General features: G+C 40.7%; 1 protein-coding gene and 1 non-coding gene across 3 annotated transcripts; both read left to right on the top strand.

Annotated features, from left to right (window-relative positions):
• Positions 1–3,502: 3,502 nt before the first annotated feature.
• mbc (dedicator of cytokinesis protein myoblast city) lies at positions 3,503–24,091 on the top strand. 2 transcript variants are annotated; one of them, XM_022850955.2, is made up of 14 exons: positions 3,503–4,628; positions 7,666–7,889; positions 8,220–8,367; positions 8,822–9,047; positions 9,319–9,655; positions 9,972–10,156; positions 10,585–10,794; positions 11,172–11,380; positions 13,169–13,351; positions 13,757–13,972; positions 14,171–14,331; positions 15,721–15,957; positions 16,075–17,977; positions 18,413–24,091. In XM_022850955.2, exons 2-14 carry the CDS (start codon positions 7,756–7,758, stop codon positions 20,237–20,239), a joined length of 5,976 nt encoding a protein of 1,991 aa, XP_022706690.1. In that variant the 5' UTR covers positions 3,503–4,628; positions 7,666–7,755; the 3' UTR covers positions 20,240–24,091. The 2 variants fall into 2 exon arrangements, with proteins under 2 accessions (XP_022706690.1, XP_022706691.1); XM_022850956.2 differs by having other exon boundaries at positions 7,658–7,889.
• On the top strand, positions 12,338–12,454 carry LOC147752106 (U4atac minor spliceosomal RNA). Its single transcript, XR_015315020.1, has one exon. It is a non-coding gene; the product is annotated as a U4atac minor spliceosomal RNA (small nuclear RNA).
• Positions 24,092–24,377: the final 286 nt, after the last annotated feature.

The following is a 24,377-nucleotide window of genomic DNA, read 5'->3' as shown; positions in this document are numbered from 1 at the left end:
CACTCGTGGTTAGAACGTAGTAGCATGTTTTTATAACGGTGGTCGAATTTCGTCAGCCTCCGGTTCCTTGACAGACAAAATGCCAACAAACACCCGGATACTTGCCATCTAATGCATTTTCTCAAATCTTAGAATACAGGCCACTTTTCAGTCAGACATACAAATCCCAGTGATTATAAAAGTTCGAACAACTTGCTGTATTATGTGCTCGGTTATTTTACTTGAATCTTTCCACAACTCTTAGCCTAAGAAAGCATCTAAAAGACTTTTCTAGCCTACATCCATGGGGGAACGGCTCCAACTTGTCTGGGCATTGTAATAACAATAACTTACGCGCTAACAACGTCACAGCATAGTGTACCAGAACGTGTCATGCTATCATCTATTGATTGACATAATTGCACGCCCGGTCGTATACTGAACTTCTAGTTGTACGTATGGCGGCAAATAGTATCAAATCAGTACAGGAAACATCCTATTGATCGTTTTGGAACAGATAATTTCAGCTCCGCGCTAAACTCTCTCCAGAGGCGATGGTTTACAGTGAATGTGGTAACGATGCAGAAACATCTAAAATAATAAAGAAATATGAACTAAAGCGCTTCGGATGGCATCCTACAAGAGCTTGGACTGCTTCAAGAAATGCAATTCGTTGTCCATTGTATACTACTTAATGCACCGTCGTTCGCCCTAAACGTTAATCATTCATCAATAACTAACTTACCTGTGATAATCCAACATCTGGAATCCCCCGTAGTAACCGCCTGGCTACGTCATTCGTTCGCCTTGAACTAACGAGCTATCGGACCACATTACTTTTTCGATTTATGGTCGACCTGTTATAAATTTGCCAAGTTTTAACCTTCTCAGTCCAAGCGAAGGTTGACTAAGTGCTTTCTTCTCTGGCTCGCTCTTTTCGGTTGTCGCATCTATCAAGCGAGTCTTCGCAGCTCCATCATTAACGACGCGCAATCGAATGGTAACAAAGATTACATAATACAAGGGTCACTGTCTATAAGTTAATGACGGGCCATCAGAATTGATGAAAAGTCTAACATAGCTATCCTGAATAGATTTCGTTGGCCTTTAGAGACAACACTTTTAGCTGATCTGTTCCATAGCCTTTCATATGCTGCCATGGTGGTAATTAGTTGCTTTACGTATCGGCCAGGCCGTTCATTTGGCTCGTAGCCTTCATTTTGAATATTCAAGTTCGAACGCTACCTAATTCTATATCTGGGCTGCGCTGCTAGCCCATAAAAGATACGTCTTACTTTGTACTGGCGGCAGCCTTACTTTGCACTTCCTGCCGGCAAGCGAACCGTCTCCTTCAACGTGCATGACTTAGAATTTATTATCTTTGAGGTGATTTTTCGTGGCATAGCGTAGGGGAGTTGAACATGTAGATGGAGGAATTGCATCACTAAAAAAGTAAAAGTCAAATGGGTATGTCATAAAATATGGTTCTACTATAACAGAAAAAAGGGTACGCTGTCCAGGTTTGAGTCGAGCGGATAATTTTTTTCTTAGAAATGTTAAACATTTTTTTTCTAAACGAAAATTAACACACCGTTTTTTTTTTAGCTGAAGCCATATTTTTCTAAACTTTCCTATTCGGCACCTTCATCTACATTTGCACGGTTCATACAAACCGCCTTACTGAATTGCATAAATAGCTATGACTTCACCAGTACAATAAGTATCTTTGAAGCAAGGCTACTTACTGCGAGAACTGCTTGTTGTTCTTCTTTACTTTAAAAAAAAAATGACTATATTGTTACGTTATGAATAAAGAATGGTGGAATTATATGGACCAACCTATACTTAACGCGAGCACCAAACACAGTCGTTATCATAGAAGAAATTACTGTGTTAGCATTTTCGCCGAAGACTCTTTAATCTCATTACATCTCACTGATCCGAAAATATTAATGGACGATGTTTATATCGTTGATTCGTCGTATATGAAATTATATGAACTAGAGGTAAGGCAACATGGGTCACTAGTCTTTTCCTATGATTATGTTAGTTACCCAATAAAAGCTAAAAGAAAATCCTTGTCTTCTGCAAAAAACGACGACACTTTATGATGATTTATTAGCTAACCCAGTTAGTTAGCTCAAACATTATGATTCATCTATCGTACGTTTTGTTACGCGACGTGAAACAGTGTTTCCGATAGCCCAAATTAGCCCATCTGCGAACTGCATTTTGTTCGAGGCGTAGCATCATCTGTACCGTTCTTCAATACCAACAATGTATGTGCCAGCGATAACGTTAGCTTCATACGAAAGATAAGAAAACGGGAATTTGTTTCGAAGCGATTTCAATAAGGCATGCCCAACATGCAGCAGCCACAGAATTAACTTAATTTATATATGATTGCCGTCTATGAACCTACGGTGCAAAAATACACTGATCATTTTATTTCTTTATGGGTTAGCACACGTTTGACCTAATACGAAAAACATATTTAGCTACATTATATATATATATATATTTCGAAATTTTTGAAAACTTTTGAGATTGCGATTATTTTAGTTGCATATATGGAATTGTAACTCGGCTTTATTAACCGTCCATCAAAATCCGCTCCCCCGCATAAAGATCCAGTCCGCCATAAAAATACGTTGTTATTTCAGAATCTCGTGTTCAGCAATCATCGATTTGCTGAGAGCTTAAAAGCGTAGCAAATAGTAAAAGAGAGAATTTATATCGTCAATTTTTTTTGTTTATATTTTACAATCCAAACTGTTCCTGTCTATAAATTGTTATTCAATCAGTTGTATTTATTAATGTTAGGCACATAGGGTGAGGGTACCTTGGGGCTGCTTGTTGACTGCGACATTCAATGCATTAAACTTACTCTTTGGCAACGGAGACTTACTGAGACCCGATTATAACAGGATGATTTTAAAGGCTGCCTGAACAGGTGATCTACTGTTTTTAAAGATGAGATGACCGAGCGTAGAAAAAAATTTTTCAGTATGGAGTTAGATGGACTCCTTCCATATTTGTCTTCTATATTATCATATTTAGGGTCGTATTTCAGACGCAGCCAGCTTCTAGCTAGTTAGAATCGAGGAGCTTATCTAATATAACCTGATCTTTACATTAAAATTGTGTTACACAGCCAAGAAGTATAGTATTTCGTTCGTCTGTTCAACTTTGTAACACTATGGATAAAGGTTTTTTTCAAATTAATTCTCAAGAAAATTCCGCCTCGTCGCATACAGGATATATTTACTTCTGGCCACTCATGCAAAACGCACTGAAACGCGTCTAAGAGAAACGTACTGTTTCAAATAATAGAAAGAATATTCGCTTATTTCGCTAGTTTGCCTTTCAATTATATTATACATAAGAAAACACGGCCTACGCCGAAAATAGCACACTTTTAAACTTAGCTAAATACTACGTAATTTTATGGTTAGTATTATTTACACTGCACTAACTGTCTTACCCTTTCGCTTAACTAGCACACATTATAAAGACAGCAAGCTACACCTGTATATTTGTTTTGACAAAAAACACAATTATTGCTATCGTCTATTGAAGTAATCTTTCTTGACAAAGAGCCCAATGAGGAATAACTCCTGGTTAGCCCAGTCCACCCCCGGCATCAGATAGTTTTCCTCACAGCGTATCCTGCTCGTAGATAGAAAATCCGGTGGTGCCGTTAGGCGTTTCTTGAAACGGCACATTATCGTACAACTCTATGCGAAGTTCGCGCGCAGCTGTATTTTCTTTCCTTTCAAAGCTATCCTCCTTTAAGCACCTAAAGACCTCCCTGTCATTCTTCAGCTGACTCGGGCGTTTTGCGCCAGCTTGATGTTTATTGGAACAGCTCTCGTTGGCCTCTTCTCTCTCTGTTTTTTCTATGCCTACCCATACATCGGTAAGTAATAGTCTCTATCCATGTGAATGTTGTGCTGTCTCTATCCGCCTCCCCCAATGCGTTGTTTACAACTGTCCTAAAATCAAACGACTGTTATGGAAGCAGACGACGCGGACGTTGGTTCGTCCGCAGCCGTCAACCCACCAATGCTGTTTGCTTGCTCTAGTGGGTAGCAGGTCTCGGATGATGCACAGAGGCAGTTGGAGGAACAGCTAAAGCCTTCACTCGTTCGACGATCGGGCTGAGCCCTCCTGTCAAAGATTTCTTGTATTGTTGTCAGCCAATCGGCACTTGATAGTAACTGTTACTGCTGCTATTTTCTGTGTTGCTGTGATGCGTTTGCCTCCTGTACGACAGTGGGGGCGGTAGAAGCCCCTGCTGCCTCTGGCACATGCGAGTGAGATCTGCTAAACTGATAACTGTCAAAAACCTATTCAGGCCTTGACAACAACAACAACATCAAAATTGGTCTAATGTTTTCGCCCAGCGCTTGCAACGGATATATCAGTTCCTGTGTTTAGAATTATCACGGCGCGCGACCGGTTTACTTATCCGTCAAATGTGGAATGATGTTCAAGTTCATATCTTTAGTATCAAGATGAAAGAAATGGGTTTATTGATAATCCATCGCGGACGGTTTTCGTTTGGAGGTGCAGAGGCCAGTGTCGACTAGCCAGCCGGGCAGTCGGAATTTATAAAAGCCATGACTGAATATTTATAGTCAATTGAGGTGAGTTCAAATTAAGTTAGTCAATTCAACTAAGTCAATTCAACTAAACAAACAATACAGGGTGCTTAGCACTGAAAACTGACCGACAAAAAAACTTAAAGGTCAGTGTGGTATGGTTAAGTCCGTGTCATTGAACATATTCGAATCAGAGAGATCTGGTGCGTCATAGAAACATGGGCGGCAGCTCTGTTTAAACTGAATTCGCAATTGCTACAATTTATTACTACCATATATTTTTACCGCTCTATGAAACAATACCTTTATTTACTTACTTTGCGATTTTCAATATTAATAGCTAAGCATATCGATACAATAAAGCTCAACTTAGATGTCTTTACATATATTTTATACCCTAAAAAATGTTTGTTTTCAGTTAATGTTTTTGCCTAACTAGTTTTAGATGATATTTCCTATTGGTTATTAGCGACAACAGTTTATATAGTGCCATCTCTATAGCAAATAGTCGTTATCGTCGATCTCGTACGTCCTATTATCGTGGATACAGCCATTTGCCCCCTTGATCAAAATCGGCTCTATAAGCGGGACTCAAGCTGGACACGCATTTTGCCTGCTCGTCTATTAAAACTCAGTTACCGATGGGCGATACTAGTGCTTGATCACGACTGGATAAACCCATACATATGCCTAACAACATCTTGCCTACTGTTTGACGTCGTAAAACCACTTTTCATGCACACTTTAACCCTACTGTTACGGATTTTTTCTTATTTGGGCATTGATCTGCTATGTCTGCATATTTCACATTTGGCTACCACTGTACCCCATTTACTTTGTTCAATTCTCCACCCCCGCTCTATCCTTCCGATTTTTCGATGTAACTTTTATTTAACATAAAGCATATATTTTGACCTGCTTACGCTCGCTACGATCTGTTCAGCCTGCTAAAGTAGCCGACTGTGTCCCTTAATTCGTTAGCGACACCTGGTAATCGCTGGTAGTAAACGAGTGTACCTCCAATCTTCCACAACGGCCTACTCCGTCCTGCTACGGGCGGCCCTATCGCTCTGTAGACGCGAATCGAAGTCGACTGCGGTAGGCTGAAGGTATCAGAAAGGGACATTCCATAACGCGCACGTCATACGCGGCCAGTGGCGCGGAGCCGTCAGCGATCAAACAAACGGCGAATGAACTATCACCGAAGCAACCGGTGACGATTGAGATGGCCGCGCTAACTTGAACGAATGGACAACGTATCACAGGGCAATCAGTCTTCCCAGATGTATGATCGTTGGCGTACGTGTGATATGGGATTTATCTGATCTGCTTCTATTGATCACTAACGGTGCGGTTTTCGCTGCCTAGACAACAGTCTTTATTAACAGCTATTGCGGTCGACGGTATATCTGTTTCCGCTGCTGCTGTTATGGAGTGACGTAATTGGCACCTGTAACCTGAGCATAGCTATAGGTACGACAACAGGCCGTTAATGATGAATAGGGTGTCCGTGGTTCCAATATTCATGGTTTTTGGTAGTGACTGTCTATGGACGTCTCCGCTGTAACCACCATCGCAGCGAGCGCCAGCCCGCTGCTAGGCTAATGCCTCTGAAACTATGCTTAATTGGCTTTCAAAAAGAGTCCTAAAGAGAATAACAGTGTTCTACAGACATAAATTTCAATTCATGTATTCTTATTAACTTCTAATGGTGCGATGCTTCGTTATAGAAAGCTGTACGTTAAAAGTCAGAATTACAATCACGGAATGCACAGATAGACACACACGCACACAGACATACACACACATACAAGTACACATATACATTCACAAACAAACAAAGGCCCTATACATAGAAACACACTATTAGGAATGCGTCTAATACAACATACTGTTAATAACCAGTTATAACCTGATTACGCACTACGCAGATTGCCCGGAGATCACTGCATTGTAAACACATTACGTATTCATTAGCAAAATGTTTCGCCTAGCGAATTCATCTAGAACGGTCAGTACTAGTACGTGTGAGTGACCGACTCTTTGGCTCGCTTAGAGATCTCAAAAAACACGTGCATCGAACGATTGTGTTTCCAATACGTGTCAAACTAATCAATGACCCACGCAAACAACGTAAGTAATATAGCGTATACACATAAAGGGAAAGCTATTGTGCGACCAGTTTAGAGCGGGTATTTTTGCTCACTGTAATCGTGATGGCTTTGTTTTTATATCGTAGGCAATGCTCCATTGTAGTGTTTTCAGAGTCTTTGAATTGAATTAACGGGATCTATTAACGATTACGGTTGAAACGTTGCTCTTACGTGATCTTGTACGTGTACGAACACATAGCTTCCCGCGTGGAACTATTATGACGTCACGAGATCACTCGAATTTATAACGGCATAAGGTTTGAATCTGTGTCCCTATCAACGCTTACGTAGTCAAGATAAAAACACGTTGTCTAGCTTTCTCATTCATATCTCTCACGAAAATTCACCAGATGGGTTAATATCATAGTTCACTGGACAGCTGCCGCTTTGTCTATGTCGAATATTTTGAGGCTCATCTATGTGTTGTCCTGTGGAACTGTCTTGAAGTTGTCGTCGTAAATTCGAAGAGCATCACCGATCAGTAACATACTGTCCAATCAAACTGTAAAATAATCCTCAAATCATACATTGCATAAAGTCCTTCATGCTTCGCCTATACATCGGCTTTCTAAGGGGCAGTCATCAGCCATTGGCGACCAGTTACAAGTGCTTCAAATAATTCTGCTGGCTCCCAGTATTTGAACCTACCATAGAAAAACTAATTAACTTTGTCGATCTCACTTAAACGCCCCTTCAATGACTACTCTTAGCCGATTTACATAGAAACTCGCTGATTCGATTGTATGCATATTTATAAATAAAGTATTATTATACGTGTATGTATATACATTTGGTTTCTATTGCTGAGATTATATATGTCACAAAGAGGAAATTTTTGCCCAGTTTCGAACCTCGTTATTGATAGCTCGTCAGATAATATGCTAAGTTCACCTTTTTCATTTGATCAACGTTTGCGGTAAGTTTTACAGGCGATTGGCATAGAACTGCCAGCGCCCTAAGTCTACTTGCCATCAGCGGTAGAATCGTTCTTTGTGAACCGTTGGGGCGACAGTCACAGAATGAAGTGGACACCGGTGTCCGACAAACAGAAGTACGGCGTCGCCATCGCCAATTTTTTCTCAAACGACAAACCTCACAGACTTCAGCTGACAGTCGGTGAAACTGTTCATATTCTCGAGGAAAATGCTGACTGGTACGTTACGCCTGTCACAGATATACGTGCATGTGCATGGTTAAGAGCGTCATGTACCGAAAATATTTTAAGAGAAAATTGTACCTATTCATAATAATTCTTCGTCGGTATGATAATTGTAAATGGACAATGTCAAATTATCACTTTATCCGTGTCGTAAAATGTTTCGACGCAACATCTCAGACTTTTAACTAAAAGTTGCTATTATAATATATTGGCTAATTTTTTGCTAAAATGCTGTAACACACATTTCATATAGATTTCTATTAATAGATATAATTTGAATACTAAATAATAACTTCTGCTTGTTTCCATCTAATGCGTATACAGGTATTATGGGACTAACATGCGAAATCGAAAAATTCGAGGTATCTTCCCGAAAAATTATATTGCTATCAAAGAGTGCCACGTTGACAAAATTACAACGGTCGAGGAGGTCATCCCTAAAGAACCGGCTATCATCAAGGAGATAACAGCTGTACGTGTTAATTGGGATTACGAGAGAATAATACTTTAAAAGTACAATATTTGAGCAATTACCATATTTGTTTTTTCTTATGGCGCGCATGTCATAATCCCACCCACCCGTTTCTATATGATGTCAGTTGAAATGATCGTAGCTTTATATTGCGCGACACTTAAAGAATGTTTATCTTGCATATTGTTGCTATCATATTATAATCGAATTACTCGACTTATTAGGAGACGTATGGTATAAAACGCCCAACGAAGTTCGTACCGGAGATATTCTAGTTCTAAGCACCCGGCGTTACCACCTTCTCCATGCTGCGGCATGTAGCCGACAACGGTCATACGTTTTTCGAGATTAAGCACCATTGTATAATACAAGTGGCTCATATAAACTATGCCGAGTTTTGTCAAATTTCATCTAAATTGCGACTGATCTCGCTAGCTACTCTCTATGTCGTCAGGTATTGCGAGAATGGGGCCCGCTCTGGAAGCAGTTATATCTCCGGAATCGAACTTCCTTCGACACGGTTCGCTCCTATATATTTGAGCTGGTAGAAGCGCGGCGGAAGATCCTCAGCGGCACCCTCCCTATGGACGAGCTACGAGAAATCAAACAAAAAGTGATCTCCCGCATCGAGATGGGTAATGCGCTTCTCGATCTCGACATCGTCGTCAGGGATTCGAATGGTAAAGTACTCAGAGGGTTGGCTCGCTTCTATTGATTATTTATTTTTCTAGTTTTGTTTAGCGAAGTGCATAATAGAGATATGCTCCAATCGTTGTCCTCGTTAGCATATACAAGCCCTGCACTAACTAACTGCTCTTGTAAATTCATTGGTTTAATGGTAATTTTGATTAATTATAGTTTGGATTTGTTTAGGCCCCAACTGGGTATGAACTTGTAACAAGTTTGGTACACCATGAATGTTGTAAAATTGATCGAATGTTCATCTCGTAGGTAACATTATGAATCCTGAGTTCACATCGACGATTGCTGTTTACTTTGCTCACGTGGAAGCAGCTGAAAGAATTGCACTACAGAAAAGCGCGCAGGCCCAAATGGCGCAGGATCCGTATAGCTACAACATCACGAATAACAACCAGCGATTTAGTCAGAGGTCCTCCGGCGCCAACAGTAGCAGCAGCAGTGCGAATTTGGGCACCACGCATTGCCTGAATGTGATGGTCGTATTTCGACGTTTTGAAGGGGGCAAACTTACCGACGATGTCGATCTCATTATGTCGCTTTACGATCCAAAGGAAGCGAGGTTCATTACGGAGAATTATGTTGTCAGGTGCGAAAAACAGTGCATAGTTGAAATGTTTAAGCAAGATACCGCGTGGCTCAGCGTGGTCGTGTTAATTGAAGGATTTCTCTTAGTTCTGTGTGGTTGGCTTATTTTGAGAACAAACAACATTATTTGCGATCTTACCCTTAGGAATAACGCACAGTTTTGTATCTGGGACAGTATCTTTTCCAGTCTAAAACGGAAGGTTCCTGGAAAGTCACAAAAAAATTTGCAAAATGCAAAAATAGATTCCTGTCTAGCTTGAAATACTTGTGGTTCCGAATACGCATTCATAGCATTATATCGCTGCTGCCGCTACTAGGTGGACAAAAACGTCGACGGCGAACACCTTCGACTACAACTCGATGCGCTGTCTCTTCACCGACCTCGGCAGTAAAGATCTACGACGTGAACGTGTCTGTTTTGTGTGTCAAGTTGTCCGTATTGGGCCCATGGAGATGCGAGATCCAGAAACGCGAAAGAGTGGGAATATTGGCAGTATTACAGGTAGGTAGCAGTCGGTTCTATTCGATACTCAACGTGTTCATCGGAAGGTTACCTTTAACTAGTTCGGCTATCATAAGATGTAAAATGTAAAATAACTTTGCTTAAGACTGTAATTTAATAATAATATGCGATTATGCGTTTTGCTTTTTTAATTTGTCTATACAAGGAGATGTAGCGTAATGTTCATTTTGTTGCTGTTATTATTTTTATCATTATTATTAATGAAGTTAAGCAGAATATTGGTGTATTTATTTCACAATAACATGAAACCTTCTGGATCGGCTATCTCGTCAAACAGTTGCAATATTATGGGACCGACTTAACAAACAACGTAGTTCTTTTTGAACTACAGGTAGCTGATCCCTCTATATATTGCGTTGGCGGGCTACTCACGTTGGTATATTCCTGGCGTCTACGAAACATTGCAGGAAAAGTTAAAACTGAATCAGGCGATATGAGACGGCCGTTTGGCGTAGCCGTGCTTGATGTCACGGCGATCCTGAAAAGACAGACCGAAGGCGACGAGGAGAAGCCAACGTTTGTGCCTTGCGTACCGTGCGGTGAACACGAGTCGCTTGACGCTCTCATCCGGAAGGTGACCAACCTGAGTAAGGAGGTTACCCAGAAAGAACAGCGAGGTATTTACTTTATTAAATATTTTATTGTATGTAAATTTACCACCCGTTGTTTTATGTTTAAAAGTTTAGCTGATTGAGACACCGGATGAAAGATTAAAACATGACTTAGTTCTTATTAGATCCATATAGAAACTAGGCTGCGGAGTTTCCTTAAAAGTCAGCTCTAATTAAAAAAAAATGGGATTTTTCGAAGTAATGTGCAGCTTTAGGTATTAGGCTATAGTATAGTTGAAACATCCTGCTTTGAGCTATTATCATAATGTAAATTCAATCAGCGAGCTCAAATGACATTCAAACATGAACCTTGCAAATTTGCACTCTCATAGTGATGAAAAAGCCTAAGTAACCGGTTTGCTGTGTCTTTTCACTTACTTTAGGGCTGCACCTCACGTTCAAAGCTTTACCTGGTGATCAAAAAACTGTCCGTGAAGAGAATCCCCACTTGATATCAGGCACGACGTCTCTTGCACGAAAAATGGGTTTCCCCGAAATCATCTTGCCCGGCGATGTGCGAAATGACCTTTACTTAACTGTTTTACAGGCGGAATTTGCGCGAGGAGGTGTGAAAACTGGAGGAAACATACAGGTATAGGGTTAAAGTTGTGTTCATACAACATTACTTTTCATAGAGAATGTCTTGTTTATACTTTTTTCAATTGTTCCTTCACGATTTAATTTTATCCTATACAGTTGGTGTTCGATTGTTACTTCCATTGGGTAGTATAATCAGCTTTTCTTGTTGAAACCGTTTGCATTTCGAATACACGTTTTCCGTTTTTTAGCTATAGTAATATGTTCCGTAAACTTTTACCTTGAATAAGTGTTTCCAAAGCATAAACACACGTATAACGATCCAGGTATTTGCTATGAAAAAATTATTAGTATAGTTCTCAATTATATATCATGCAGATGTGTAGACGTATTTCCTTTGTGGAGTAACGTAGAAATTTTGCTTTGCACCGCATTGATGGCCAGTATGAATTTGGGCATGAGTTTCCACTAAAACATACCTTGAATTGACAACTGGAACCGAAGCTTTTGCATATTGGGCTTTGAGATGTTTTCTTTTCTATATATATATATTATATTATATGAATTCAATTTTCTCAAATATTTATCAAAGCCACTTATAAGCCGTTCACAGCTCTGACCTTCTATGATGCTTCTAACAATTAATTTCTGCGTTTATTAATATTGTGATCATAAAAACAAAGCGATTATTTACGTGGTTACGGGGAGCGAACGTCAGCTGCTTTTGTCGGTTGACCAAAAACAACTCGTGTGACATACGCACGGCTTTCTCGAGAATAGAGCAGAGTTATTAGTCTAATCGGCCGTTTCTGGCCGTCGCATGTGAATTTCGATTTCGATCATGTAATAAAAATTTTACATGTTAAGTGATATGTGCATTGGCATTGCTTTTTAGAATTTCCAGTAGAATACCTTGTTGTAAATTTGGCACAAGCAAATAGCCGTACCTGATCCCAACGAAACTAAGCCGTCAAGGGTAGGGAGCCTTTTGAGCGGTGAGTATATTGGGTATACTGTCCTAGCCCAGGGGTGCAAGTCGGTCAGTGAGCGTTAAGTGAGGCTGGCTTTGCCGACACCTGAATAAAGTTTCTGCGTGTGCACTACTTTTGCACTCGCAATTTTTGGAACCCCTTAGGGGTGCCACTTATAAAATCGGATATGAGCGGGAGTTTGTGTGAGGTGACAGGAACCTCCATGGATGCTTGAAATGTTCGTCCCTTTCATGTTCTGGTCTTAATTATGGGGTATATGTATACCAATAAGTAACTCTATCGACATGGTGTTATATCCGTGTTATCAACGTAGGAAGGTTACAGTTTTAGCCTTACTGTTGCAATTTCCGTACTAAGCTATACAATATATTATTACAATTACATTATATGGCTTTGGATTGTTTCTATACTTCGTCGTCTTAAATTTACGTCACCGTCAGTCACTATTTACCTCATTTGGTCAGGTTAAACTTGCGTACTAATTTCTCACTTTTGAGATAACCGTTATTGTCGTAAGTGTCTTAGGTGCGAACCTAGTCTTACTTGTTGGACGTGGAGCAATATAATAATTACGAAGCTATTGCTTTAGCTTTATGCGAGAAGTTTGAATACATGATTCTTTTCATGTATTCTGCTAATCTTTTTCAATTTATAGAACATTTACTTATATTCTTATTCTTACATTGACCTTTTTCTACAAATAATCCCCGTAAAATGTGCAAGTGTTGGCTTATATTTTACGGGTTACGCGTCTGAAGCTTTATTGTATAAGTGATTTTCCTATTTTAATCTACATGTTATTTACCTCTAAATCTGCGGTGCTTGTTCTTTTACATTTTATCTTTATTCAGGTAACAGTTAAAGTATGTGATGCACATGGCCGCGTCCTTCCGGGTGTTATCTCAATAGGCGCCGGTACAGAAAACACTTCTGAATATCAGTCCCTTATCTACTATCACGAAGACAAGCCTAAATGGAGTGAGACGTTTAAGGTTGACGTACCAATCGAGGATTTTTACAACGCACACCTTCGGGTAAGTCATCTGCGTCGCCATTCTCCAAACAGTCGTACGTAAATCCTCAGCTTATATCAACATTTGTGCTTTTCTTAGTGTATTTAATAACTGTTCTGTCAATAAATTTAGATTACGTTCCGTGAAAGTCGATACGGGTTACATGATCTACGATACACCCCTGTACTACTACTAGTAGTAGTAGTAGTAATAGGTCCCGTGATCCGTATCACAAGCAGTTCGTGAATTTATTGGGCCCCGAAAATTACTTAGCCCTTCAATTGTTTAACAGAATAACCAAGAGTCACGAAGAGCACAGCATAAATCACTTACTGAGTAGCTATCCAAGAAGTCAATGCAATCGCTGTTGCGATACGCGCCCTGATTATCAGCCTTCGTTTTCCCATGGCACATCAAAATATGCAGATTACGTTTCGGCACCGGTCATCGAATGAAGCTAAGGATAAAACGGAACGACCTTTTGGGATGTCGTTCGTCAAGCTGATGCAATCCAACGGTACCACACTGAGTGACAAGGTTCATGATCTGTTAATCTATCGAATCGACAATAAGAAATTCATGGAAAACGATACTTCCTACCTGGACACGCTGCCCTCGACACGAGAAGAACTGGCTGAGCTGGTAAGCAGTAATACGAATGTTTACAAATGGCTTTTAAAGCCAGATTTATATAGATGTAAAATGAAGCAATATCTGTAATAACAAAGAAAAAAAAAGTTATGGTATAGTGGTTGTTCGGTTTAATTGTTTTGCTGTGACTATGTATCTTTACCCCAAAACCCGATGCTGTTCACGATGACGGTTCCCGGACTGGCATAGCCAAATGGAGGATCTTCTCTAGGTAACAACAAGCTCGGTTTGACGCTGTCGTCGAAGGACTCCTTCCAGATTTCCACGCTTGTCTGCTCGACGAAGCTTACACAAAACGTTGATTTACTTGGTTTGCTCAAGTGGTTTGATAATAAGGCCGATTTGCAAAGGTGGGTTGAAAGAGAAGATAGTATAGATTCGTAAATGTAGGAAAGCTCTTTTCATGTTACGTATTTATTCATGTTCTTAGAGGATTTAGGACCAAATCAGCGTAATAATGTATCCATAAGGAGTGAAATTGACTTTCAATCAACTGAAGATTATTCAAGTTTATAGAAGCCATAATTTTGTTTGTGTTTTAAGTAAAGTATCCAAGTGACCTCAACGCACTTATACCCTGACCTTTTACATCGAAGAATCGATTGAATATTATTTCTCTATAACGATATATTCATCCGATTTTGTGATTCGATTGCGTGTTAACCGCTGTATAAATGTAACAAAAAAAGAAAACGATATCGTAAGTAATCATATTCTAACTTAGAATATGTTTGCTGCCAAAGGATATATTTTCATGCGTCATTTTGCCTAATTTTCTTGGAAGGAGGTTTAATTTTTTAAAAGTGAATAGAGTTTTGGAATATTTGATGACACACAAGTTCCACTACGGTGAAGCAAAGAGTATTCGAAGAGCAATGGAATTTTTTATTTGCGTAGCTACCGTCTGTCACAGCGCAGGTTGTGAAAAGAACTGCATATACTAATGTGTTGTATGAGTAACAAAATGGTTAGGCCTAGAGATTCAATAATACATCGTTATCGAAATAGGTAATGAAGTTTATCGATAAAAAACTTCAATGTAGACGTGACGCGTAGCAAATATTTCCTCCTGAAGCTCATCGAACGAAGTAAAGTCTGAATTCCCCAAGGAATGACTAGCATTACTTATTTTTGTTTGATAATGGAATGTCTCCTTTTTTTTTTTATAGTAGTACTAAGGGACCTAATCTCACTATCATATGCCTAGTCTATTTTTTAAGATGTAGGTATTTAAACGCCATAAATGCACATTCGTGGACTATTATGTTACCGAAGGAACCTTTTTGTGTCGTATTTATCTAATGTAACTAATATGGAGTGTTTTTCTATATGGCACTGACTATCACCTTAGTTTCTAAATTGGTTTATTTAGTCCCGATGATGCAGTGACGAGTAGAGAGGTGAAGGCTAAGGATAATCACCGATTTTATGGCAATCGATTTCAGCAGAAACATTTACATGTAACAGTTTCAATATAATGGTTGAATCACTTTTTTTTTTTTAACGCAGTACGCTTTATACTACGTAACTTTTCCTTCGTAGTACGCTATACAAAAGGATCAGATTATTGTTTAGCTGTAGAAATTACCTTCACCACTTTGTATACGTTTTCTTGGACAGTGTTTTCATTGAGCTGCATTTCGGTTCATTAGGATGTGTGATGCTGTGAAACAGTACCTAGATGTGGGTTTGATATTTTTATAAATGGCGTTTTCAATCGTTGCGTGTTTGCACATTAGGTACCTAATGGCGTTGATGAAGGTCGACGGCGAAGAGGTCGTTAAATTTTTACAAGATATTCTGGACGCGCTGTTCACAATCTTGGGACAAAATGGGGATAGCGAAGTATATGACAACTTAGTATTCGAATGCCTCGTGTTTCTGATTGGCCTCATCTCCGACCGGAAATATCAACACTTTCGGCCTGTGCTTGATTTGTACATCCAGGAGAATTTCAGTGCTACACTTGCATACAAGTAAGTTGCTGCTTGTTTTACTTGGTCAAATTGTTCTCATTCAGTGTAAGTTGACATACTGCTTTGAAAAACCAACGTGTATGCATTAAATATTATCGACGTGTTCTCTATTTACAGCAAGCTCATTATTGTGCTTCGCTATTACGTCGAACATTTGGCCGTCAACTCACTAAACGAGCCAACAGGCGGCGTTCCACTTCGTGTCGTCCGCTCTCTCGAGTATTTGCTCAAGTTTATCGTCCATTCACGCAAGCTCTTCGCCCACCTGAACGAGGACAATGACGCGGAAGCATTTGCCGAGTCGCTGGACTCATTGCTGTGTTCAATCACGAAACTGATGAACTACAAATCAGAGAACATGGTCGAATTACAGGACGCTTGTCTGATGTATTTTCCCTGCGTGATTTCGGACGTCCTTGAAGTGTTCGATGGCCCCAGGTTATCGGTTATTGTTACGCAGCTAATTAACAGCGCACCCCCTGGCCGACTAATGGCACAGAAACTAACTTGTATGAAGGACGTGATCAAGTCACGCTTATTTGATGACCGAAACTGTAGAGATGTCCTTCTACCTTGTTTCTGTAGTCATATCAAGAATCTCCTCGATAATTTCGACTGCGAAGATGTTCGAAAGATTGAACCTCACCGCCTACGGGAGTTTGAGTTGGCGATCGAGACGAGCTCTGAGATGATGCTGTCGCTTTATGGCGGCGATGACACATCAAACGATATCACCATCGTAATGATGACCATGCTTCGAAGCGTTATTCAAACTGTAATCCGACTTGATTGGAGTTCTCCCCTTGTCGGTAATGTCGTAGCGCTAATGATTGACATCTTCCGCCAGATGAACGACTTCCATTTTAAAAGCTATATGGGACACTTCGTAACGGAAACAGATCTAACTGACTTCCTCATGGAAATTCTGCTCGTTTTCAAGGATCTCGTACGAAAAACGGTCTACCCGAAGGACTGGTGTGACATGATTATGCTGCAGAACTCGGTAACGCTTCGGTGTCTGCGGCATTTCTCGCTCACAATCAAAGCCAAGGAGCGAGCATTCAACGAGCAGGTTTGGAATAATTTTTTTCATTGTTCAATAGCGTTCATGACACAGGAATCCCTTCAACTGGAGCAGTTCTCGCCGAATAAACGAGACAAACTGATTCTTCGTTATAAAGACATGCGCCGAGAAACAGGGTATGAAGTACGCTCGATGTGGTTCGCACTGCAAGAACACAAAATTCGATTCATTCCGGCGATGGTCGGACCTATTCTCGAGATGACCATGATCCCTGAATCGGACCTGAGGAAGAATACCATACCAATCTTTTTCGATATGATGCAATGCGAATTCTATAGCACGTTGCGAACAGGAACAAAAGGGCACTTTGGATTGTTCGAGAACGAGTTCATCACCAAAGTCGACGTACTGGTGGAGGGCGGTAAAGCCGATCCCGAATATCAGAAGCTGTTCTGCGAACTGCTTCAACGTCTCGTGGAAAATCATGCTGGTTTGCAGATGAGTGGTCCGCGTTTCGTGAAAATGGCTGGTGGTCTTATGGATCGACTGCTACAGTATCGCTCAATAGCTAACGACGAAAGCAAGGAGAACCGCATGAGTTGTACCGTCAATCTGCTCGAATTTTACAATGAGATCAATCGCAAGGAGATGTATATCCGTTACCTGCACAAGCTATGCGATCTGCACCTCGAGTGCGAGAACTTCATCGAAGCCGGATTCGCTTTGAAACAGCACGCCCGCCTGTTAAACTGGTCAGACGACGTCCTGCCAAATCTGCTCCGATCGTCGAAGTATCCGCATTGCGATACACACAAAGACCTCAAGGAGCAGCTGTATTACGACATTGTGGAGAATTTTGACAAAGGCCGACTCTGGGAAGCAGGCCTCGGCCTCTGCAAAGAACTGGATGCACTCTACGAGAACGAGACGTATGATTACAACCAGCTCTCGCAGATCCACGGAAAGATCTCCACTTTTTATGACAACATCATGAAGGTTCGTGTCTATTCTCGCGTTTTTTTTTCTAACTTCGGTTGTGGCAATTCTGGCGTGTGCGTGCTTTGTGGTAGTAATTTCCTTTGGCTATTTGAAGTGAATAGATTTATCTACATAGATGTATTTACATTTGGCTACGCACGTGTGCCGCACAAAATATTTGCTTTCAGTTCCTTGCTTGTCCACGGCTTTGGTTATAATTTAACCTAAGGTTAAACCTTGGTTATGGCCCAAGTGGTTTCGGCTTCTAAGGGCAATGGTTCTGTCACAGTGCAAGACCGATAATCATAATGCCAATAATAGTTATAATAATCGTTCTGATAATGTAATTCTGTGCTGTCAGTTTTGTAACAGTACACGAGGATCCCATCACCAAAATATACATGTCTGTCCTTGGCTCAATAACGACGTATTTCATCCGACTCAACTTAATAGGTTCTGCGGCCGGAACCCGAGTACTTCCGAGTAGGCTACTACGGAAGAGGGTTTCCGGCGTTCCTGCAAAATAAGGTGTTCGTTTATCGGGGTAAAGAATACGAGCGTCTGGCTGACTTCTCGGCCCGCCTGCTCAACCAGTTTCCCAACGCGTCCCTGCTCACCAAGTTAACAGAACCCGACGATGAAGTCACAAAAAGTAATCGGCAGTTCCTACAGATCAACCACGTCGATCCAGTGATGGCTTACCAGGAGCGTTTCCGTGGGAAAGCGGTTCATGATAATATCCTTCGATACTATAAAGTCAATGAGGTTCGCGAGTTTACGTTTGATCGACTTATGCGCAAGACGCCATCAGGTAGTAGCGAGGAAAATGAATTTGCCAACATGTGGGTTGAACGAAAGACTTTGGAAATTGCGCATCCGCTGCCCGGCCTATTGAGGTGGTTTGCAGTGGTTCGAACGACGACTGTCGAGGTTTCACCAATCCAACATGCTATCGAAACAATGGAAAAAACCAATAGCAAGCTGATCGAAAGTATCCAACAGCAGAAATGTGACAGCTCTACGCCACTCAGTCCGCTCACAATGCAGTTGAGCGGCATCATCGATCCAGCAGTGAGTGGCGGTATAACCAATTACGAAAAGGCTTTTTTCACCGAAGAGGCAATGCAAAACATGACTCCGCAGGATCTCGAGTTTTTGCCAATACTACAGAGAACAATCGCGTTACTCGTACCGATTCTTGCTGAAGGTTTGCGCGTCCATAAGATGCGCATGCTGGACAAAATCCGCCAACATCACGAACACATGGAAGCGTGCTTTGTCCAGCTTAGAGAACATATTGAACGGCACTATGGTACAGCGAGCCTGCCAACGGAGTTAGCCGATGGCAATCAACGCCGTGCAATGCGAAGCTTGATCTCGCAGCCGCCAACAGTTCGTGGTGGTGGCGATAACCATCGAGACAATCGTGAACGCGACAACTCGAACAACTTTTCATCGTTCGCTTCGCTTCCGGACGCCGGGGGTAAGAACTCTCGATCATGGAAGGCTAACTTAACGCTAACGCGAAAGTCCCGCGATAGCCGAGAACGTGAAAACGCAAGCAATACCACCGGGTCCAGCAGTACCGGCCTTATCTTATCGGCCAGCATGGTGGTCGCAACGACAAATAGGCGGAATTCTGGCGCTGCCTGTGACAACGGTCTGGAGCATCATACCGGTGACTGTTGCGAAACTGCCGGACAGCTACGCAAGAAGACGAGTTCAGCTTCTACTCACAGCCTGAGCTCAATGTCGGCCGGTGGTGGTGACACGACATCGATTATCGAACTTAGCGAACCGCTGGTCACTCAGAGGCCTTCGAGGGTCGAGCAAGAACGACGTAGTCGTCCATCGTCGGCGCAGTACACTCGAAACCCATTGAGTCCTCCTCTTCCATTAGGTGATGGTGTAGACGGTCCTAGTGGAGGTTGCAACAATGGAGGGGGCAGTTTCTTTGGTGGTCTCCCGCATCAGGAAAGCCTGCCGGTCTCGTTCCCGGATCAGGATACGCCTCCGCCTTTGCCGCTCAAGGTCAACAGCATCGACTCCTCGATGAGCCTCCAGGGAGGTGGAGGAGGTACATCGAGTGGTGGGGTACCATCGTCCTCTTATTCGAGTGTTGCCGGATCTGGCGGTACCTCCATTGGGAGATCGGTGCCCACGTCGATGTCCGTTGGCGGTGGACTTGATGACGTCGTGGCATTGAGGAGATTGCCACCTAAGATGAAGCCGCCCCCGTTACCCGCTAAGGAAACGGCGTCCGCTTCACCGAAGAAGTGAGCATGAAGTTTCGAGGGATTATGAAAGTAACAAACGAAATCGGGGAACGTATAATATTGTAACCACTGAAGAATACGTTATATACTATTAACGGAAGCCAGTTAATGCACAAAATCAGAGCCATCTCCTAGGGAGCACACAACAGACGCCAAGACACGAAAAGCGCTGATGACTATGCATAACGACCCTGACATGAAGGAATCAATAAAATAATACTATAATAGTTACTGTCCGGCAGGCGATTGCAACCATTTGCAATGAGAGGGACTCGTCAATATTTGAATGCGAGAAAAATTGCGATAGTGATTAATACAAGACTGGGAATAAGCAGAACCCCACAGCAGAGCAAGTGAACGTTTTATAATTACTATTGTATTAATTAGTATATACAAAGAATTGGAAAAAGGCGTGTGTTGCATGAATTAGTAAATACAAGTAATTTCAAATACACATGTGAGATTTGGAGTCATTCAAGAGTCATAGACATTACGCGCCGTGCATAGCATACGATGTCACTATTTTGTGACTTTTACCCGTAGATTAAAATTTTTTAAACTTTTATTTACGTCTCAACAAGATCAAAAGCAACATCAGTATAGGAAATACGACGACTAAAACGACAGAAACCTACAGTGAATTGCGATGTTATATACATGGCGCAGCGGTGCTTTAAAGGACTGCATTCTATAGTGGAACGGAATAGCAAAAAACACTGAGACTATCACATGACACAGCCCATTATAACATTCAACAAAAGATCTTTGAGTCATTTAAGTCTTTAAACGTAAATGGAGCGAAATTTGCATGCGGGCACAACTATACAATGCCCAAATCAGGCATTATCCAAAAAACAGTGTTTTTCTTTTCCTGATGGCGATTATAAACCATAAAAATCACGAGCGCTGACAGAGTGATATATATATGTATATATATCACACTGTCATTCATACAAATAACAGGAAGCAGCTGCAGTCAGTAGCGGTGAGTTGCAAATGGGTAAAAAGTCTCCCAAGACGTAAGAAGAAAGCTGTAGAAAAAAGTGAGACCAGAGTGTACGAAAGAAAATATATGAATGTAGCACAAACGGTACACTGTTATGTGACAAGCAATTTTCAAGTGAATGAAGCTCACTGAAATGAAAATTCAAGTGAATGGGGTTATGCAAAATAGGCATTCGCAGACAGGAACCGGAGGACAAGTTCTAAGTGTAGAGAGTGGGTCAGGAGCTGCGATCTGTTTACTACTACTACTACTATTATTATTATTACCATTATTATTGAACATTATACAAACGGAAGAACATGGATGAAAAAAGACCGATGTCCCGCTTGTGATCCCAACGATTGTAGTAAAAATGTGACTGAAAAGAACTGACCATCAAATGACTGGAACAAACAGTAATAGATTCCGTAACATGATGAACAGATCTCGCTGCTCGTAAAAGTGGTGTTTGTCCCAAATAGAAAATTTACGAAAGGTAAAGTTAAAACAAAAATGCTTGGAAGATTTCTACCAGACGGAGTTGGTATTGCAAACGAAGACATGTTCCCTTTTAGGCAATATCACAAAATGCTCGCGGAATCGTTTCGTACTAATAAGGCCATAACGAATATTATTATATTTATTATCATTATCTTTAGATAATTGTATAATACCTCCGAAGTAAACATTTTCATTCGCGCTACGTTTTACACAGGTTTGCTTCAAAGAAACCATGGATAAGAAGAATACAAAACCCCAGAATATGTAAAGTCAATTTTTTAACCTATAAATAAACCAGATATTCCCTTTTGCCTACTGATTTTTCGTGGAGAGATACAGCAAGAGTGGCTGGAATTAGATGTTTAGCATATGGGAAAGCTGCTGGTACATGCCACCAAATGTACAAGGGATTAGTACTTGTACGTGGTAGACAGACACTAACGGCCTGATAGGTCTGAACTAATCCTTTTCTCCTAGTGCATTCACGACAACTTATCGAAAACAAACGCAATCTTTCAAGGACAAACGAACAGATGAAGAATTAAACATGCGTTTTTTAGACCCGCTTATCGACTTTGCCGCCAGTTCGTCTCCCGGTCGAATCCCGCAATAATATGTAGACTACTTTTCGGCTCGAGCGAACACGGGCGCTAACTAATCGTCAGCGCAAAATTTCATTCAAGTTCTCTGGCGCGAACCGAAAATCCGTGAATTTTGATGCAACAAATATGGACATCGGGTGCTGTACTGGAGTTGCGCACGGCAAAAGTCGACCAAGTGACCTCTGCACACTCCCTGATTTTTGAGTAACGTGGTACAATGTATGTCCGTGTGTTTTGATTATGTGCGAAAAACAGTCGGAGTAAGAGCGTCATGCTGTTAGCTAAAAAATGCCGTGCTTATTGAGTATTATTAGGTGTAATATCAAGTGACACTAGCATATTACGTACAGATACGATTTGTACAAAGAAAGCATATTTAATCCTTATCGATTTTTTTTGGGGTAACTGTTGATGATCTGTTTCGACCTGTTTGCGTGGCGAAAGACCAAGCAAGCAAACTTTCACTATTTGACTATATATATATCATGTCATATTTTACATTAAAAGTGTATTTGTTTTTTTATGTTGTTCGAATAACACGTAAAGCTAGCTGTACATGCACGTCTGGGTTCATTAGCTGGCTTCACCGTTGTCACACAGACAGTGTAAAAGGTCGACGAGATGTAGGACGTTTTGCAAGTTTGGCTTTCGAATGATGATAGCGATGATTACACGATTAAACAGGATCCGTTGTAGTGGAAGAGATGAGCAGGGACTATAGATTGTTCCACTAGTCAGTAACACAATATTTGGTTACTTTCTTCCAAGCTGAAGTGAAAACCGCTAGATTAGCAGGTTTTTGTCTTTTTTTTTGTTGTTTATTAAATATTATTACTGTAATTTGCACATGTCGATGAGTTGACTTATCACACAGTTTCCTTACTGCAATAATAAATTCTGAGTAATCGTATAATTATTTTATTATGATAATTTATTACTCTATCGTAAATATCTTTGATTAGTAGTAGTAGCACAACATGGAAGCGCCCCATTTTTTGTTGCCAATAATCGAAATAATGCAGACACAAAGCACATCACTTTATTTTATTATTCATAAATTTAATTATCCAGAACGTTGTAGTCCGTCGATTTAGTTGCAATATGGCTACGTATTATAATACACAAAGCATGCTTACTACATTTATTGTTATTATAATGTTTTACACGATCGTAGTTCACGAATCGATTTCTTTAGCACAAGCTATTGTTGCTTGCGAGCTTTGTTTTAGTCTCTCTGTTACCTCCATATATATAGGATCCTAATATTTATTTCAATGTAATGCTTTTGTTGGTCTGCTCGCGTTAAATTGTTGACCTTTGTAAATCATGCTACCCTAATTTCGTTTTCGAACAAAGGGAGAATCCCATCTAGAATAGAACTGTGCCAATACTACGGTGAGAGAATGACGCCAGAGTACAGACAAGGAAAAGCTAGACGAACGTAGAAAACGAATTTGTACATTTCATATTTAAAAGAATTATATTGATACAACAACTACAGTGAAATGGGTCAGTGAAAATAATACGAGACACATAGAAAAATGGACGAACGTCAAGCTGGCACTTGTAGTCATGCTGATAACAAAATTGAAATAATTTTCATAAGCGAAATGTGGATCGATGTACACGATATACGAAATCGCTAAGATCTAGTAACGATTAATAAAACTAAGAGGCGACGCATTATAAATAAGGGAGAAGAACGCATCAATGTATCAACAAAAACAGCAAAATTATGCTAATGAAAGGAAGAGTCATTAATTTTTCATCGTGTTGTTTTTCATATATAGCTTTCCTTTTTGGTAAAAGATAGCAATACCTACTTACCATAGAAAGGTATTAATAGATACTCATCATTGAAAACAAACACGTAGGCACTTCTTCGTAGGTAACATAGCTTCATAAATACAGAGTATTGAATGTGTTCAGCGTCCTATAGGCAACTAGCGTAATGCGATATAATGTTGGGACTGAAACGTTTCGGTCGCTGAAAAGAACGCTGTTTGAGTTGTAGACGCCTTTATCCTGTGTAGGCGACGATTTTTTAATAACAA

The sequence above is a fragment of the Varroa jacobsoni genome, unplaced genomic scaffold (assembly GCF_002532875.2).
Source record: "Varroa jacobsoni isolate VJ856 unplaced genomic scaffold, vjacob_1.0 contig00033, whole genome shotgun sequence".
In the NCBI taxonomy this organism is placed as follows: domain Eukaryota; kingdom Metazoa; phylum Arthropoda; class Arachnida; order Mesostigmata; family Varroidae; genus Varroa; species Varroa jacobsoni.
This window is presented reverse-complemented; position numbering and strand designations above follow the sequence as displayed.

What these genes read in the sequence shown, in the direction of transcription:
- mbc (XM_022850955.2), top strand. Translation starts at nt 7,756, where the DNA reads ATGAAGTGGACACCGGTGTCCGACAAACAGAAGTACGGCGTCGCCATC. An exon ending in CTCGAGGAAAATGCTGACTG is followed by an intron (nt 7,890 to 8,219) that starts GTACGTTACGCC and finishes ATGCGTATACAG; the next exon opens with GTATTATGGGACTAACATGC. An exon ending in GAATATTGGCAGTATTACAG is followed by an intron (nt 10,157 to 10,584) that starts GTAGGTAGCAGT and finishes GAAACATTGCAG; the next exon opens with GAAAAGTTAAAACTGAATCA.